Consider the following 15,628-nt stretch of genomic DNA (forward strand, 5'->3'; position numbering starts at 1 on the left):
TGAGCTCATAGGACATCCATTGTCTCGAAATTGAACTATATGTGCAGAAGTGAATCGAAGATTTAAATTTGACGGGTTTGGTCTTTAATGTTCATAACACATAACTTATTCGACTTCTGAAATTATGGTTGGGAATATAATACTCCTTCTGTTTCGGTAAGAGTATAATGGTATTAAACATGCCACGTGGAAAGTTAGAATTAAAGAGTTGCCGAAAGAGACATTCTTTTTTGAAACGGACTGACTTAGAAGAAAGTAAGACAAATAGATTGAAATGGAGGGACTATTGTTAAAATTTTAGTGGTTTTACACATACAGACAGACACATATATCCATGTTCTGTATCCAAATAGTTGGTTCGGGTTAACCTGTTGCTAATAAGCTACATCTACCACTGTATATATATGTTATAGAAAATTCAAAGGGGAGTTATAAAATATGTTGAAAGGTACACACCATCTGTAAATATTGTCTGGCTGAAGCTGCATTACCTCAATTGTTATAACTTGCGTGATTAGTTATTCTATTTTAATTTCATTTATCATTGGCCTTTTCTTCACCTTTTCTATAATTTGATAATGATGAGAAAAAAGTCAAGGGGCAAGGTAGTATTTGAATTGTTTTTTTTGAAAATGGTAACGTTGTATTATATCACAAAAGTACTTTGGTTGTACTCAAACCTTATATACAAATGCACTCTAGACACTCGTACTCTATTTCTATATTGAGTTTAAAACATCAACTATAGAGGCAGTGTCATTTGAGTATAATTGATTACACCAAAACCATAACAACAAAATGCTGCATTACCTCAATTGTTATAACTTGCGTGATTAGTTATTCTATTTTAATTTCATTTATCATTAGCCTTTTCTTCACCTATTCTATAATTTGATAATGATGAGAAAAAAGTCAAGGGGCAAGGTAGTATTTGAATTGTATTTAGCATATTCGACCTTTGCATTTCATTCTCACTGTAATTTTTTTTTGGAATACATTAGACCATTATGTAGTTGTAAAAGGAGGAGGCTTGCAGTTGGTTGATGCATGACCAATGTAAAAATAGTCAAAACTATGATGTGAATACTCTAAATACGAAGAACTTATATTGTATCCTGCATAGTTTGGATTGAGACACAGTTGATATGCTATTAAATTGTTAGGTCATTGGTACTAGATGATATTTTGGGGGATTTATGAGCTATACCAATATTGGTTTGGATAGTTGATAGAAAGTAATATTAATTCCAATCAGAAAAGAAAGTAATGTTATTGTAAACCTGAGGTATACAAGTGAGATAAACAGTGATTCTACAGGCTTAGGGAGTAAATAGAGTAACTCACTGGCAGAGGATTTAACAAGTTTATTGATCTCAACATCCACACACACGAAAGCCTTTGGAAGGTATTCCAAACAAGAGTAGGTCTTTTTGAATCTTTGTTTTAATTGGCCTGATATACCTTGTATAAGAGGCTCCAGTTTTTATTAAGCGTCTTCTCCAGTAGCTACTTGTATCATAAATGACAACCGTGCTAAATATTTTCTTTTGGATAACCATAGTGTCTTGGCATTGCACACACCTTGATTAATTCTATATGGCACTAGCACATGTACTGGGTAAGTCTATCCACCAAGGCTTGGAAAGATAAGAAAGAAATCACCTAGTTGTTTGCCTCCGCTGGGAAGTGAATATGAGATCTCATGGTTCTCAACCCACTTCATTGACCACTAGGCCACACCCTTGGGTGCCACAACAGTGTTATTACGTTCAACCAAAGCCTTTCTACTTGCGCAAGGATGTAAAAGATGTTCTTGATCTTTGTTTAGGTTGGATTACCATTTGCATTTAGGAAATTCATTATTGTGTCTACTAGAGATTGGGGTATACTGTAAAGTCTTCAATAGTGAATTGCTAGATTCTTGTGCAAAGTATCTTTCTTTGTGGAGTGGGGATGGGGGGAACTAAATTGTCCACTGCCTGGATTGGCTCACACGTTTTTTGTAACTATGGACAAATTTCTTTCATTACCCATTTCTTTCAAATGAATATACATATGCCATCCATTCTACTTGGGCAACTTTATGTTAGCTTTAACATGTTAGGGAACTGGATGAGATGATGTTCAATTGTAGGAAATGTAGGTTAAACCACATTCTGTGAATGGGAATTTCAAATGGTAATAATTCATTAATAAGTTGTAATTTCTTTCCCATCAGAAGATGCACACAATCTCTGTTAATATAGAGGGCAAGTTAGGAAGATCATCACACTGATATCCACAATTTTGTTTTTGGTGTGGAAGTTCTTCTTGTAAGTAACTGTTGAGTAATTTATTTTAGTTTCAGTATTGTGATGTAGGTATTGAGAAGGAAATTTCTGCCTTACAATCAGAGGTATGTCCAGATCTTGTTTCTGCTGACTGTTCTTTAAAGTGCATAGTGTGTGTTCATGAGATACACTTTTTTAGCGATTCTAGAGCTTGTATAACTTTTCATATATATCACACTTCCTTTACTTATGGTTCTTCACATGATATCACATCAATAAGAGATATTTTTATTTCTTTCTTTCATGGAACAGGAAAAAAAACTTGTTGCTGAAATAAAAAGGACTGCTAAAACTGGAAATGAGGTGGGTCTCGAGCATCATCCCTGGAGACTTAATTAGCAGTTGTAATTTATCATGTTGCTGCTTAAGTAACAGCTGAATACTCAGATGGTACTATATCATTTGGAACTCATGTGTCATCTGCTTTTCTCTCTGCATTTTCAGACAGCAACAAAAGTTCTAGCACGTCAGTTAATCAGGCTTAGACAGCAAATAGCCAACTTGCAAGGTAGTCGGGCTCAAATGAGAGGTATAGCGACTCACACACAGGTACTCCTCCAAGTCCATGTTACATGCTTACTGATTTCAGTTACTCATTCCTCTTTTACGGATGCATCTGAAAAGCTTAATGCCCATTGCAGGCAATATCTGCCCAATCTTCGGTTGCTGCAGGCATGAAAGGAGCCACTAAGGCTACGACTGCTATGAATAAGGTTTGATGGCAAAAGATCATGATATCTAATTTAATATTTCCATTTGTTTGTTTGAGAGATATGCATACACTCTATCCTTCCCACACCCACTTTTGGGACTGCACTGGGTTTGTTGTTGTTGTTGTTGTATGAGAGAATGAAACATAAAAAAAAATCTCTATTGTTTTTATTCTTAAAAAAAGAATGAAATATTAACTCATCTTCATACACATGTGGCTATAATTCATGGAAATGGGGAGACCGACGAGGTGGTCTCACATCGTATTGGAGCATGGTGGATGAAATGGAAGCTCGGATCTAGCGTCCTATGGGATAAAAATGTGTCAATGTGACTTAAAGGTAGGTTCTATAGAGCGGTTGTTAGCCCAACCTTGTTGTACGGGGTTGAGTGTGGTCCAGTCAAGAACTCTCACATTCAAATAGTGAAGGTAGCATAAATGAATGTTTAGGCATACTAGGAAGGACAAGGTTTGGAATGAAGATATACGGGACAAGGTGGGGTGGCCTCCATGGAGGATACGATGCGGGAAGCGAGTCTGAGATGGTTTAGGCTTGTGAAGAGAAGCACAGACGCCCCAGTGAGGAGGTGCGAGAGGTTGACAATGATAGGTCTAAGGAGAGGTAGGCCGAGGAAGAATTGGGGAGAGGTGATTAGACATGACAAGACACATTTGAGCTAACGAGGACATGGCCCTAGACATGGAGGTCAAAGATTAGGGTAGATGGTTAGTATGTAGTCGAGCGATCTCTCCCTTTCCAATGGTCGAGCGTGGGTCAAGCCTGGAGCACCTATCTACTCCCTTGCCAGTATTATCACTATTGTGCTAGCATTATCTTATTCTCCAATTTTATTTTATTACTATTGTTCTTTCTTGTTCTTTGGTTTTCTTTACTATTTGATGTCAGTACTTCTCTGTCGTTTTAATATTTTCATCGTAACTTTTTTACTCTTGCACTTCTCTAAAAAATCATCTTTCTTGAGCCGATGGTGTATCAGAAACAACCTCTCTACCCACAAAGGTAGGGGTAAGGTTTTCATACACCCCACCCTCCCCAGACACCATTTGTGGGATTACACTAGGTATGTTGTTGTTGTTGTTCATCTTCATATACATGGAGATGGATCTCATGATGAGAGGGTTCCTGCACTCTTCACTGGTTGGTGGGACGCTACTTCTCGTTCTCTTGAACCCTCTTAGCTCCTTGTGGATAAATTAAAGATGTGGGTTATATTGGGACTAGCAGTTTGATCCTTTCGTATTTCTCGACTCCTCTTTTCTTTGTTCTTTTTCTTCTTGCTTCCATTATTTGGTTTATTTTCATATTACTCATTAAAACACGGCATTTGTGTTGTATGTGAAGTCTCCATCATTCCTTCTAGATTTTAATAATTATCAGTTGACTCAATGCAGCAAATGGACCCTGCAAAGCAAGCGAAGGTGATGCAAGATTTCCAGAGGCAATCAGCTCAATTGGATATGACGGTAAGACTGATTGCACATTATCTACTGATTCTAAAATAAAAGCATAGCTCCTTCATGTCCACTCAGATTATTGGAAGTCAACTCAATAATATGGTGTTCGTATATGTAGACTGAAATGATGTCAGATGCCATAGATGATGCTATAGATGATGACGAAGCAGAAGAGGAAACTGAAGATTTGACAAATCAGGTATGCTTTTAAAATCCCCATTTTGTAATGACTGAAAATAGTTAGTGGATGTGCACCAAGCAATGTGGATTTACTTTATGCTATCTTAGTAGTTGATTTAATTGAAAATATCCATTACGTATGATTGCTCTAGTGATGCAAGTCTTCATAAAAACTCGCACTAAGTTTGGGAACCCTTATCCTTTCCTGTGAAAACCAAAGCATCAAAGACATCGGTCACCTAGTAAATAAACGATAGTCGCGATGTCATTATGGGTGTCTTCATGATCATTGTCTTCTTTATAGAATGTATTATTCAGGATTTTTTTTTACGGAAAATGGCAAAAAGTGCCCCTAACATTTGTGATTTGTCTTATATATGTCGTTCGCTAATCTATCAGCTCATAAAAGCCTCCAACGTTATATTTTATCTCAAATATACTCCTGAAATAAAAAAGGTCCAAATATGTCCCTCACTCTAAAGGTGGAAGCTGCGTCGGGTATATTTTGGACCTTTTTAATTGTTTAGAGGTTCAGTAGAGTGTATTTAGGACCCCTGGATCTCAGATTCAAATGGTGATGAAGTTTTGCACCTTATATTGCATATGTATTTTCATTGAAAATGGAATGACGATTGAATGTGGATTATTCTTTCTTGAAATCAAATAATTATTGAAGTGCATTAAAATATGTATATACTAAATTTCTATACACATTCACCGTTACCAAAGAAAAATATTGTATACACATGGTCCCGCCTACTTATCGGATTCTTGCACATTAACTCAGTCTTATTTTTGCAGGTCCTTGATGAAATTGGAATTGATGTTGCCTCACAGGTTAGTTTTTCATTATTGGTTCAGATTGGAACTAGCAGTATTCTCACTTACAAGAAGGAAAGGAGTTGGGTTCCGACAATTACCGTGTTAAATTGAAGATCCCGTGTTTTAATTTGGACAGTTGTCAGCGGCTCCCAAGGGTAAAATTGCTGGAAAAAGGACTGAGGAATCAAGCAGGTTCGTCTTCATTTTCCTCTGATATGGTTTTTTTCTTACTTTATTTCCCTTTTCCTTCACTCACATGCTTGTTCGAGAGATAAACCTATGGAGCCAATAATAAATAAATAAATAAATAACCCAAGGTTGTGGCCTACTGGTCAATGATGTGGGTTGAATACCTTGAAGTCTCAAGTTCAAATCCCAACAAAGACAAAAACACTAGGTGATCTCTTCCCATCTGTTCTAGCTTCGGTGGACAGAGTGACATGATACATGTTAGTGGTGGGAGGTGACAGGGATCTCGTGGAATTAGTCGAGGTGCATGCAATATGACACGGATACCACAGTTACAATTTTTTTTTTTTATGGCTAATAGGGCTTTGGTTTAACAATAAAGGTAGTGTAATGAAGAAGAATGTGTGGTAGGCACACAACATGGGTTCAAATTCTGTTGGTGAATTAAGTTTGGTATTTTAATGGAGAAGGATAGTAGGAAGAGGCTCAAATATCCACCAAGTTTTGAAGCTAGAAACAACATATTTCTCAGTTATTCGAAACAAACGAACCTATCGGGCTTCGTTTCACTAACATGCGTCCTTCGCTAGAAATTGCGAGCCAGGTTAAAAGCCGTGCTAGTCTTCACTCGACTATCTTGGTGTTGGAGCAGTTGATCTGAGCTATCAGTTTAATCTCACCAAGCTCAACAAATCGAGTGTAATCTTTAACAAGCTCTCGGCGGTTCAAACTTTCCAATTTGGTTGAAACAATTAAAACCACAAAAATTGTAGGCCAACTTTGTCTGAGCTACTTTGAAAAATTGAAAAGGAGAATTAAGAGACTAAAACGGAATACATAATAGGAGCTATTACAATTTACAACTAGGCAATAATGGTAAATGATGAACTAATTTTGACTCAAGTACTATTGTATCCTTGAGCAAAATTACTAGACATCTTGAGTGCACTGCTTGTTAACAGATAAAGTATGTTGCAGTTTCGGTTTTCTATTTTTCTTTTCTTCCTGTAAATAATCGTATCATATTAGTATGAAGTGCTTTTTCCATGCTCTTTGATCTCATTAACTCGCTCATATACATTTTGTTGTTGTGCTTTCATGCTGGCAGTTCGGGGATTGATGAACTGGAGAAGAGATTGGCTGCACTTAGAAATCCTTGATCTCGGTATCTTGGACTAGTCCTTGTGGAGTTTCACCACACACAAAACATGATTCCTGTAAGTTTTATGTACATAATTTTTTTCCAAGAATGATGTAATGCATCAATCCGTGATCTTCTTTGAGTGATAAATGGTTGTCCAAAAGCTACAAACAATGTATTTGTTGTTTGATAAAGTCAATCTTGGCGTGAGTTTCTTTCATCTCTTGTCATTAAATTTTTTACTCACATGTGCTAGTGTGTGTGCATTTTGTTTAATAATGGTGGTTTGCAGAGCAACCTATGTGAACCTCGATTATTTCACTGTACCTTCTAACCCCCACCAATATAGGGTATATTGTTTAGGGGGTTACAAGCAATTCCCTTCAACATCCGACAATGCCTAAGAATAGTCATGCTCTTTCACGAGCATATGTGCATTTGTACAATTTAAGACCTCCAAATATCATATATCATATATAATATATATATATATATATATATATATATATATATATATATATATAAAAGAGAACTCAAGGCCCGCCTACGTGGCACCACCACAAACAAGGATTCTCTTTTAATTTATTTATTTCCAAAATTAGCTTTCCTCTTTCATGAAAAGTTGTGACTTTTATTGAAAAGTTGTGACTTTTATGAAAAGTTGTGAGTTTTGTGAAGAGTTGCAACTTTTATGAAAGGGTGTGACACTTCCGAAGCCTTTCACGAAAAGTTGTGACTTTTATTATAAATTGTGACTTTTATGAAAAGTTGTGACTTTTATTGAAAATTTGTGACTTTTTATTGAAAAGTTGTGACTTTTATGAAGAGTTTCGATTTTTATGAAAGGTTGTAACATTTATGAAAGGTTGTGACATTTTCGAAGAGTTGTGATTTTTTCAAAGAGTTGTGACCTTTCTGGTAAGATAGATTAAGCATTTGTTCACACTACCATTTGTTGTCTATAGATAGAGGGGTTTCCTCTCATTTTAAAACAATGAAAATTCTGAACTACTTCTTCTTCTTCTGCACAGTGAACTACTACTTCTTCTTCTTCTTCTGCACAATTAAATATTTATGTACTTTGATCCTGTTTAGTGGTTCACTAACACTATTGTTTTGGTATCATTACATTGGTAAATAAAAACGTTTCATCCTGAGAGGATCTATTTCTTTAAACCTCGGGTACTAGAGGGGAATGATATTCTTAAGGAGACACTGTGCATTTAGTGGGCTCGATTTTTTTGTTATGTTTCATTTTATTGTTACAGATCCTGGGTTTTTTTACCGTCATTAATTTATGCTTATGATATTAATTGTTGTTTTTGAGTACATGTTTTAAACTTTGTTGTTTATGTTTTTGTAAAGTTATTGTTATACAATTATATGATACACAATGATGACTATTATCTCACACCAAAGTACTTTTTTGAACTTTTTTCCCATTATCCCTTACTTGGACCCTTAATGTTTTGTTTGTGCACAACTTCAATTCTAAAACACTATCATAACTATAATACATATGAAATTTGGATTTTGGAAAATTGCATTTTAATTTTAAAACACATAATGACTACATATTACTTATTGGTATATCAAATGATTATGGAACCTTTGCTCTTGATAAACACATTAGTTATATATATATATTAAAAAAATATTTAACATTTTGAAAGTAATTGATAGTGTTATACTAACGAAATTTGCAAAGAAGAAAATTGAGAAAAATATTTATTTGACTCACTAATTAAAGACACTATGTAACCATGCATATAAATGATAAAAATAAACTAACCATTGTAAAATTTCAAAAGCAAATTAATGAATCTGTAAAATGAAATTATGTAAACTAAGAGAAAATAGTGTTATGATTTGTAATTTTGTCTTTTCTTTTAACAAAACAAATGGTAAACTACAATTGAATAACCTCTATACTCTTAAAAACAGATTTATACAAAAATACTATAACATCAAAATACAAGAAAAATTCTATTCTAATAAATTTTAAAGAAGAATATTCTAAATGCGCAAAGCACGGGCCCATTTACTAGTATATATATAAAAGAGAACCTTATGCCTGCCTACGTGGCGCCACCACAAATCAGAATTCCCTTTTAATTTATTTATTTCCAAAACTAGCCTTCCCTTTTCATGAAAAGTTGTGACTTTAATGAATAGTTGCGACTTTTATGAGCAGTTGTGACTTTTATGAATAGTTGTGACTTTTATGAAGAGTTGCGACTTCAATGAAGAGTTGCGACTTTTATGAAAAGTTGTCACTTTTATGAAAAATTGCGACTTTAATGAAGAGTTGCGAACTACTACTTCTTCTCCTTCTTCTTCACAATTAAATATTTGTGTGTTGAGTGGCTCACTGACACCATTGCTTATGTTACAGATCCTGGTATGTATTTTTATAGTCATTAATTTATGCTTATGTTATTAAGGATAAATGATAAGATGCAATAATTTTCATTTTCCTTTACATTATTAATGTTTGTTACTACGTAATCTTGTATTGAAAATAATATTGTGTTTTAGTTTTAATGACTGATAGGTTTTAAGTATTATTTTATAAATTCTATGTTATTAAATTTCCGCGCGAACCGCGGGTAACTTTACTAGTTGCAAACTAATTCAACAGAAATTTTAAACACATCTCTGTTATGATCATTAAATTCATTAACAGGAAAAGTTACCTTATCCACTACAACCTTACCAGTTACGTCAAGGCTCTCCTTATCAAAAAATAAAACATGGCCTCTCTCACCTCAATAACTAGCTTTGGGTGTGAGTTAACCAGTTAAGCCCAAGATCGTTACGTATTCTTCCTTGTTAGTTCGATTTCTTCTACACACGTTAAATATCTTCCTCCATTAATTCTTCAGCTCTCTTAGATTCTTTAAGGTGAGTTATATTGATCCGAGAAATGCAAACACATCATTCAATACACACAACATTTATTGTATATCATCAAAACTCATAATATTACATTTTCCCAAGTTATGGAAAGCTTATAAAACTAATAATCAAATCCAACATCATAAGTTGCAACATAGGAAGAACCAAATCCATTACGCCAATGTCTTCTTATTCTTGGCATCTGAAAATATAAGAAAGTGAGCCACACAACTATAAATTTTTAGCCTCTGTTCTCACAGTTTCCAACTGATTACTAGCAATTCGTATCAAGCGTTAATAAGTATTTTGTTTATATCAAAAAAGCATAAAACCTAATATATTAGTTGTTAGAATAAACTAAAAAACATTAGTGTAAAGCTTAGCATGAATACCTGAAGTTCTGAAATCAAATTCTTCTTTACTGGTAACTTGTCTAGAAGCGATTATTTCTTCTTCTGTAATTCTTTTGACCTCGCTGCTTCTTTCTCCTTCGCATGATAGTTTTGTGTTCCAGTTCTTCAATGATTCTTGCAAGCCATCTTAGATTTCCAGTTGAGATCAAGAAATATATTATGGATAAGCCAATACATAGCCCACTGCCATAGCCCATCAGAGCTGCTTTCCAAAAATCATTGAAAAATTCAGAATTTCTTTCTTGATCTTCTAGCGCAGCTGTATAGTTTGTCTCCGACACAGGATCATTGCCACAACCTTTTGAAATGGGGAATCCACGTAATCCATCATTACCATCAAATGAACTGTTCTCAAAGGTATGAAATTGGGGTCCTTGAGGGATGCATCCTTGGAGATAATTGTGGGAGAGATTTAAGAATTCAAGAGACGTAAGAGAAGCAAGTTGTTGTGGTATCTCTCCCGAAAGGCGGTTAAATGAAAGGTCCAATGATTCTAGTACAGATAAACTTCCAAGTGATGGTGATATATAGCCTTGCAACCCATTATGAGATAAATTAAGTACCCGAATCGCAATAAGATCTCCTAGAACACTAGGTATATGTCCTTCAAATTTGTTTCTCGGCATATACAACACTTCCAGTGATGTCAAATTGCACACAAATGAAGGAATTTCCCCAATGAGATTGTTATCATTGAGAACCAGAGTTTGCAGATTTCTCAAATTGCCAAATGAAGCAGGAATAGATCCATTAGGAAAGCTATTACCCAAATATAGATAAGTAAGAGAACTCAAGTAACCTATTTCTTCAGGAATAGAGCCACAAAGCTGATTATTATTAAGATACATACCAAACAAGTTGCTCAAATTCCCCAATGAAGAAGGAATATAGCCATTAAGAGAGTTCTCACCCAAATGTAGGTAAGTAAGAGACCTTAGGTAACCAAATTCTTTAGGAATTAATCGTGTTTTATTAGAGATTAATCAAGATATTTCAACCTTCGAGGATGGTTTGTGAATATTAAAAACTCTAATTTTTTCACTTTAAACGCGACCACTGGTTTGTGGATCAATTATTATTACTTATAGTAATTTTTACATAGTTTTTAAATATATAAATTTTATTTTAAAATTTTAAAGACTTCATGCCTGAATTTACGATAAAAATTAAAGGATTTGGCTCTTGAGAATTCAAACTTGCATTATAAATTTAGATAGAGGGGGTAAGCTTCAGAAGATTGTTTTCACGAAAAATAATTGAACACATTTTTCTAGTCCCAAGAAGAAAAACAAAATAAATTAAAGATCAACAGGAAATGCGTTTTCTGTACAATTTTGCAAATTTGGTTTCTATCAGAGAAAATATAGTCATTCTCAAGTCAAATTTTGAGTTGTTTCTGTCAAGAACTTAGTCAAAGTGGCCAAAATAGTTTTGTTATTAGACATTGGTCATGACATGACCACTTTTAACGTATGATATAAACATGTCTGGTTATCAATTCTTATCTCTAAAGTAGTGGATCATATCCAATAATTTTCAGTTTTAGATCAATAAAACTTTTGGCTACATTATCACTAATTTATGTAGTAGATGTCAAGAGTTGATTTTTCACATAATCTTTCAACTATTCAGAAAGTCTTTTCTTTGTTTTAATTTTTTTTTTAATTGTTGTCATTTCACGTAAAAAGTCACTTAATCAATTCAAGTTATATTTTTGGTAGATAATGATGGTGTGGAATTATTTTCAAGGTCTTTTAAAAAAATGAAAAGCCAACAATTCTCCGTCAGCCAAGGACTTGGTCAAAGTGGCCAAAATAGTTTTGTTATGAGACATCGGTCATGATCACTTAGAATGTATGATACAAACATGTCTAATTGTCAATTCTTATCTCTAAAGTAGTGGATCACATCCAATAATTTTCAGTTTTAGATCAATAAAACTCTTGGCTACATTATCTCTAATTCATGTAGTAGATATCAAGAGTTGATTTTTCACGTAATCACTCAACTATTCGAAAAGTCACTTTTCTTTGTTTTGTTACATAAAAATTACTTAATTATTGTCATTTCACGTATAAAGTCACTTAATCAATTCAAATTATATTTTCGTTAGATAATGATGGTGTGGAATTATTTTCAAGCTCTTTTAAAAAATGAAAAGCCAACAATTCTCCATCAGCCAATGACTTAGTCAAATTGGCCATAATAGTTTTTTTTATTACATATTAATACAGACATGTCTGGTTCTCATTTTCATCTTTAAGGTAATGGACTATAGCCAACGATTCTACGTCAAGCAAATAAATTTCTAGATTACATTATCTTTAATTTGACTAATGAGATTTTATATAGCAGATGTCAAGTATTGACTTTTCATATTATCATCAACTATTTAAAGTCATTTTTTCTGTTATTTGTTTTGTGACAGAAAAGTCACTCAATTATTGTCATTTTTCCGTATAAAGTCATTCAATCAATTTAAATGATATATTCAATTAATATTGATGTCTAACCATGTGGAACTTTTTTCAAGCAAAACTTTTGAAAAAAAGAAAAGCCAAATCAATTTTATTAATTTAGCAAATAAATATCTTAACACTAGGTTCCTATTAATGATAATTCATGTCATAATTCGTAAAGTGTTGTCTCAAAATATTGTGAATTCGGCCGCCCTTTTTCTCTTTTTAATTCACACTTTTCCTGTTTGTATTTTATTAGAATTAATATTATCATTCTTTAAGTTAAATTTGGACTCTTTTTTTTTTTTGGTCTTTTTATTAATTTTATCCATGTGTTACACATTTACACCCATTTCCCCCCAAGTAAATATGACTATTATGGTTCTCAATTCTCATCTCTATAGTAGTGGATCATATCCAACAATTCTCAATCTTAGACGTTACGATATTCGTTATGTCTAGTGCTGGCAAAATGAGCGCATATTTTGGTAACCCACTCATATTTAATGGGTTGGGTAAGTGACTTTTTACATGGGTAAAATGTGGATTGGTACCCATATTCAACCCATAAAAATATGGGTAATATGGGTAAAATCCGGATTAGCCAAATGAGTTAAGCTTCATATACTTTTATGCACTCAAAATTCATGATATTACCAAATATATTGTAACTTCTCTTCCTTTTTATGTTCTTCTATAAAACTGATTGTTTTTCTCTATAATTAAAAATGTGAAGTCTTTGGCCCTCCAAAAATATCTATTTTAAATGTACATTTCTTTTGTTAATTATAATTATATTTTTTTTTATTTGTTTAATTTTATATTGGATAATAAATAATAGTGTAAAATAAGCAAATCATGTGCTAGTATTGACATTGCTTAAAGTGCATTAAGCATGTTTTAGGGTGTGTTTGGTATGAAGGAAAACATTTTCACCCCAACCCTCGACCCAGCCCCCAAAAAAAATTAAGTTTATTTTTAAAAAATATTTTGAACTTCAAAATTTCATTTTTTCATCCCTACCGTCGATCATCCCCCCCCCCCCCCCCCCACCCCCGACCAGCCCCTTCCACCCCCCCAAAAAAATAATTTTAAGTTTGTTTTTAAAAAATATTTTCAACTTCAAAATTTCATTTTTTCATCCCTACCATCGATCCACCCCCAACCCCCCCTACTTCCCCCCCCCCCCACCAAAAAAAAATCAAGTTTGTTTTTTTTTAAAAATTCAACTTCAAATTTTTAGTTTTTCACCCTTACCCTCGATCCCCCCCCCCCCAACCCCGAAAAAAAATTAAGTTTTTTTTTACTTTTTTGATACAATAAAACTAAATGAAGCATTTTCAACATATTTCATCTAAAAAAAGACTAAAATATTTTCTCCATGTTGAATTTTTAAGTAGAGTACTATGGTTAAATATGGGTAAACTAGTATTTTACCCAACCCATTTGTTACCCAATCCATTTTTACCCATATAAAATATGGGCGGGTTGAATTATTACCCATTTTATGTTGACCCATTTTCAACCCGCCCAAATTTGATCCAACCCGCCCATTTTCCACCACTACACTTATGTCTTTGTTGCAAATTTCGGTTGTTTTGTTTTTGTCTTTGAGAAAACATTTTCATTTTTCAATGTATCTTAGCAATGTTGAGAAGGGTGTTTTATTTTTATGGAACCTGCTAGATATTCATGTCTGATATGTGGAACTTTCGAAAAATGAAGAGCAAAGAAATTTAAGAGATAATAGTCAAAAATATATTTGAATATTACTTTTTTTGTTTTGCGAATTTTACATTCGAATAATAAGTTACTTATTTTCCCTACTTGAATTATCGTCGTCTCAATTTAAAACACAAATTATTAACAAACAACTAAGATTTATGGGTTTCGAGCTGTGAACGTAATTTTATAGTAAGTGGCCTATCTGTCAATGAAGTGTGTAAAATTTAGGTGATTTTTCGATCTGCCTAATAAAGTCGTATTGCAAAGGGTATTTTATTTTTATGAGATATCCAAGAGATTAAAATTTCTCATGCTCGAATATTTTAAATTAAATTTCAATGACTCTCAAACCAATTTTACAAATATATAAAGGAATTTCTTCACTCAGATTATTTTTTGATATGAAGTATCTTGTGGAATTTGTTAGAATAAGTAATGACCCTTGAAGAAAATTGGATCGCAAATTAATAGTGTTTTATATTATTATAGATAGATTAAGATATCTGAATCATGGTTTGTGAATATTAAAAACTGTAATTTTTTAATTTAACGCGACCACTTAGAAGATGATTTGTGGATCAATTATTATGACTTATAGTACTTTTTACGTAGTTTTAAATATATGAATTTTACTTTAAAAATTTAAAGACTTCATGCCTGAATTTACGATAAAAATTAAAGGATTTGACTCTTGAAAATTCAAACTATGCATTATAAATTGAGATAGAGGGAGTAAGCTTCATAAACTTGTTTTCGCAAAGAATAATTAAACACATTTCTCTAGTCCCAAGAAGAAAAACAACATAAATTGAAGATCAATAGGAAACACGTTTTCTTCAAATTTGCAAATTTGGCTGCTATTAGAGAAAATATAGTCATTCTTAAATCAAATTTTGAGTTGTTTCAATCAAGGACTTAGTCAAAGTGGCAAAAATAGTTTTGTTATGAGACATCGGTCATGACCACTTTTAATGTATGATACAAACATGTCTGGTTCTCAATTCTTATCTCTAAAGCAGTGGATTATATCCAATAATTTTCAGTTTTAGATCAATAAAACTCTAGGCAATATTATCTCTAATTCATGTAATAGATATCAAGAGCTGATTTTTCACATAATCATTCAACTATTCAGAAAGTCACTTTTCTTTGTTTTGTAATAGATAAATTACTTAATTATTGTCATTTCACGTATAAAGTCACTTAAGCAATTCAAGTTATATTTTCGTTAGATAATGATGGTGTGGAATTATTTTCAAACTCTTTTAAAAAATGAAAAGCCA

At 33.1% G+C, this 15,628-nt stretch overlaps 2 protein-coding genes across 13 annotated transcripts in view; one reads left to right on the forward strand and one right to left on the reverse strand.

Annotated features, from left to right (window-relative positions):
- LOC125813040 (vacuolar protein sorting-associated protein 2 homolog 3-like) overlaps nucleotides 1-15,628 on the forward strand; it is a 142,273-nt gene that overhangs the window by 68,730 nt on the left and 57,915 nt on the right. For 3 of the 7 annotated variants that reach the window (XM_049492542.1, XM_049492536.1, XM_049492544.1), the window contains exon 10: nucleotides 5,657-5,712. The exons of 1 other annotated variant lie outside the window; for it this stretch is intronic. In XM_049492542.1, the coding sequence (XP_049348499.1) occupies nucleotides 5,657-5,712 (56 nt within the window). Of the gene's footprint in view, nucleotides 1-2,582; nucleotides 2,634-2,774; nucleotides 2,880-2,971; nucleotides 3,044-4,455; nucleotides 4,528-4,636; nucleotides 4,718-5,499; nucleotides 5,536-5,656; nucleotides 5,713-6,817; nucleotides 7,061-15,628 lie in introns of those variants that run through there. 3 more of the 7 variants (XM_049492535.1, XM_049492543.1, XM_049492541.1) reach the window with 3 other exon arrangements.
- LOC125813037 (receptor-like protein Cf-9 homolog) overlaps nucleotides 1-15,628 on the reverse strand; it is a 127,167-nt gene that overhangs the window by 38,953 nt on the left and 72,586 nt on the right. The window contains exon 2 of one of the 6 annotated variants that reach the window (XM_049492532.1): nucleotides 10,182-10,459. The exons of the other annotated variants lie outside the window; for them this stretch is intronic. Within the exon in view, the coding sequence (XP_049348489.1) occupies nucleotides 10,182-10,459 (278 nt within the window). Of the gene's footprint in view, nucleotides 1-10,181; nucleotides 10,460-15,628 lie in introns of those variants that run through there. 6 annotated transcript variants of the gene reach the window in all.

This window comes from Solanum verrucosum, unplaced genomic scaffold, assembly GCF_900185275.1.
Source record: "Solanum verrucosum unplaced genomic scaffold, falcon-dt-bn FXZP01000144.1, whole genome shotgun sequence".
NCBI classification, from domain to species: domain Eukaryota; kingdom Viridiplantae; phylum Streptophyta; class Magnoliopsida; order Solanales; family Solanaceae; genus Solanum; species Solanum verrucosum.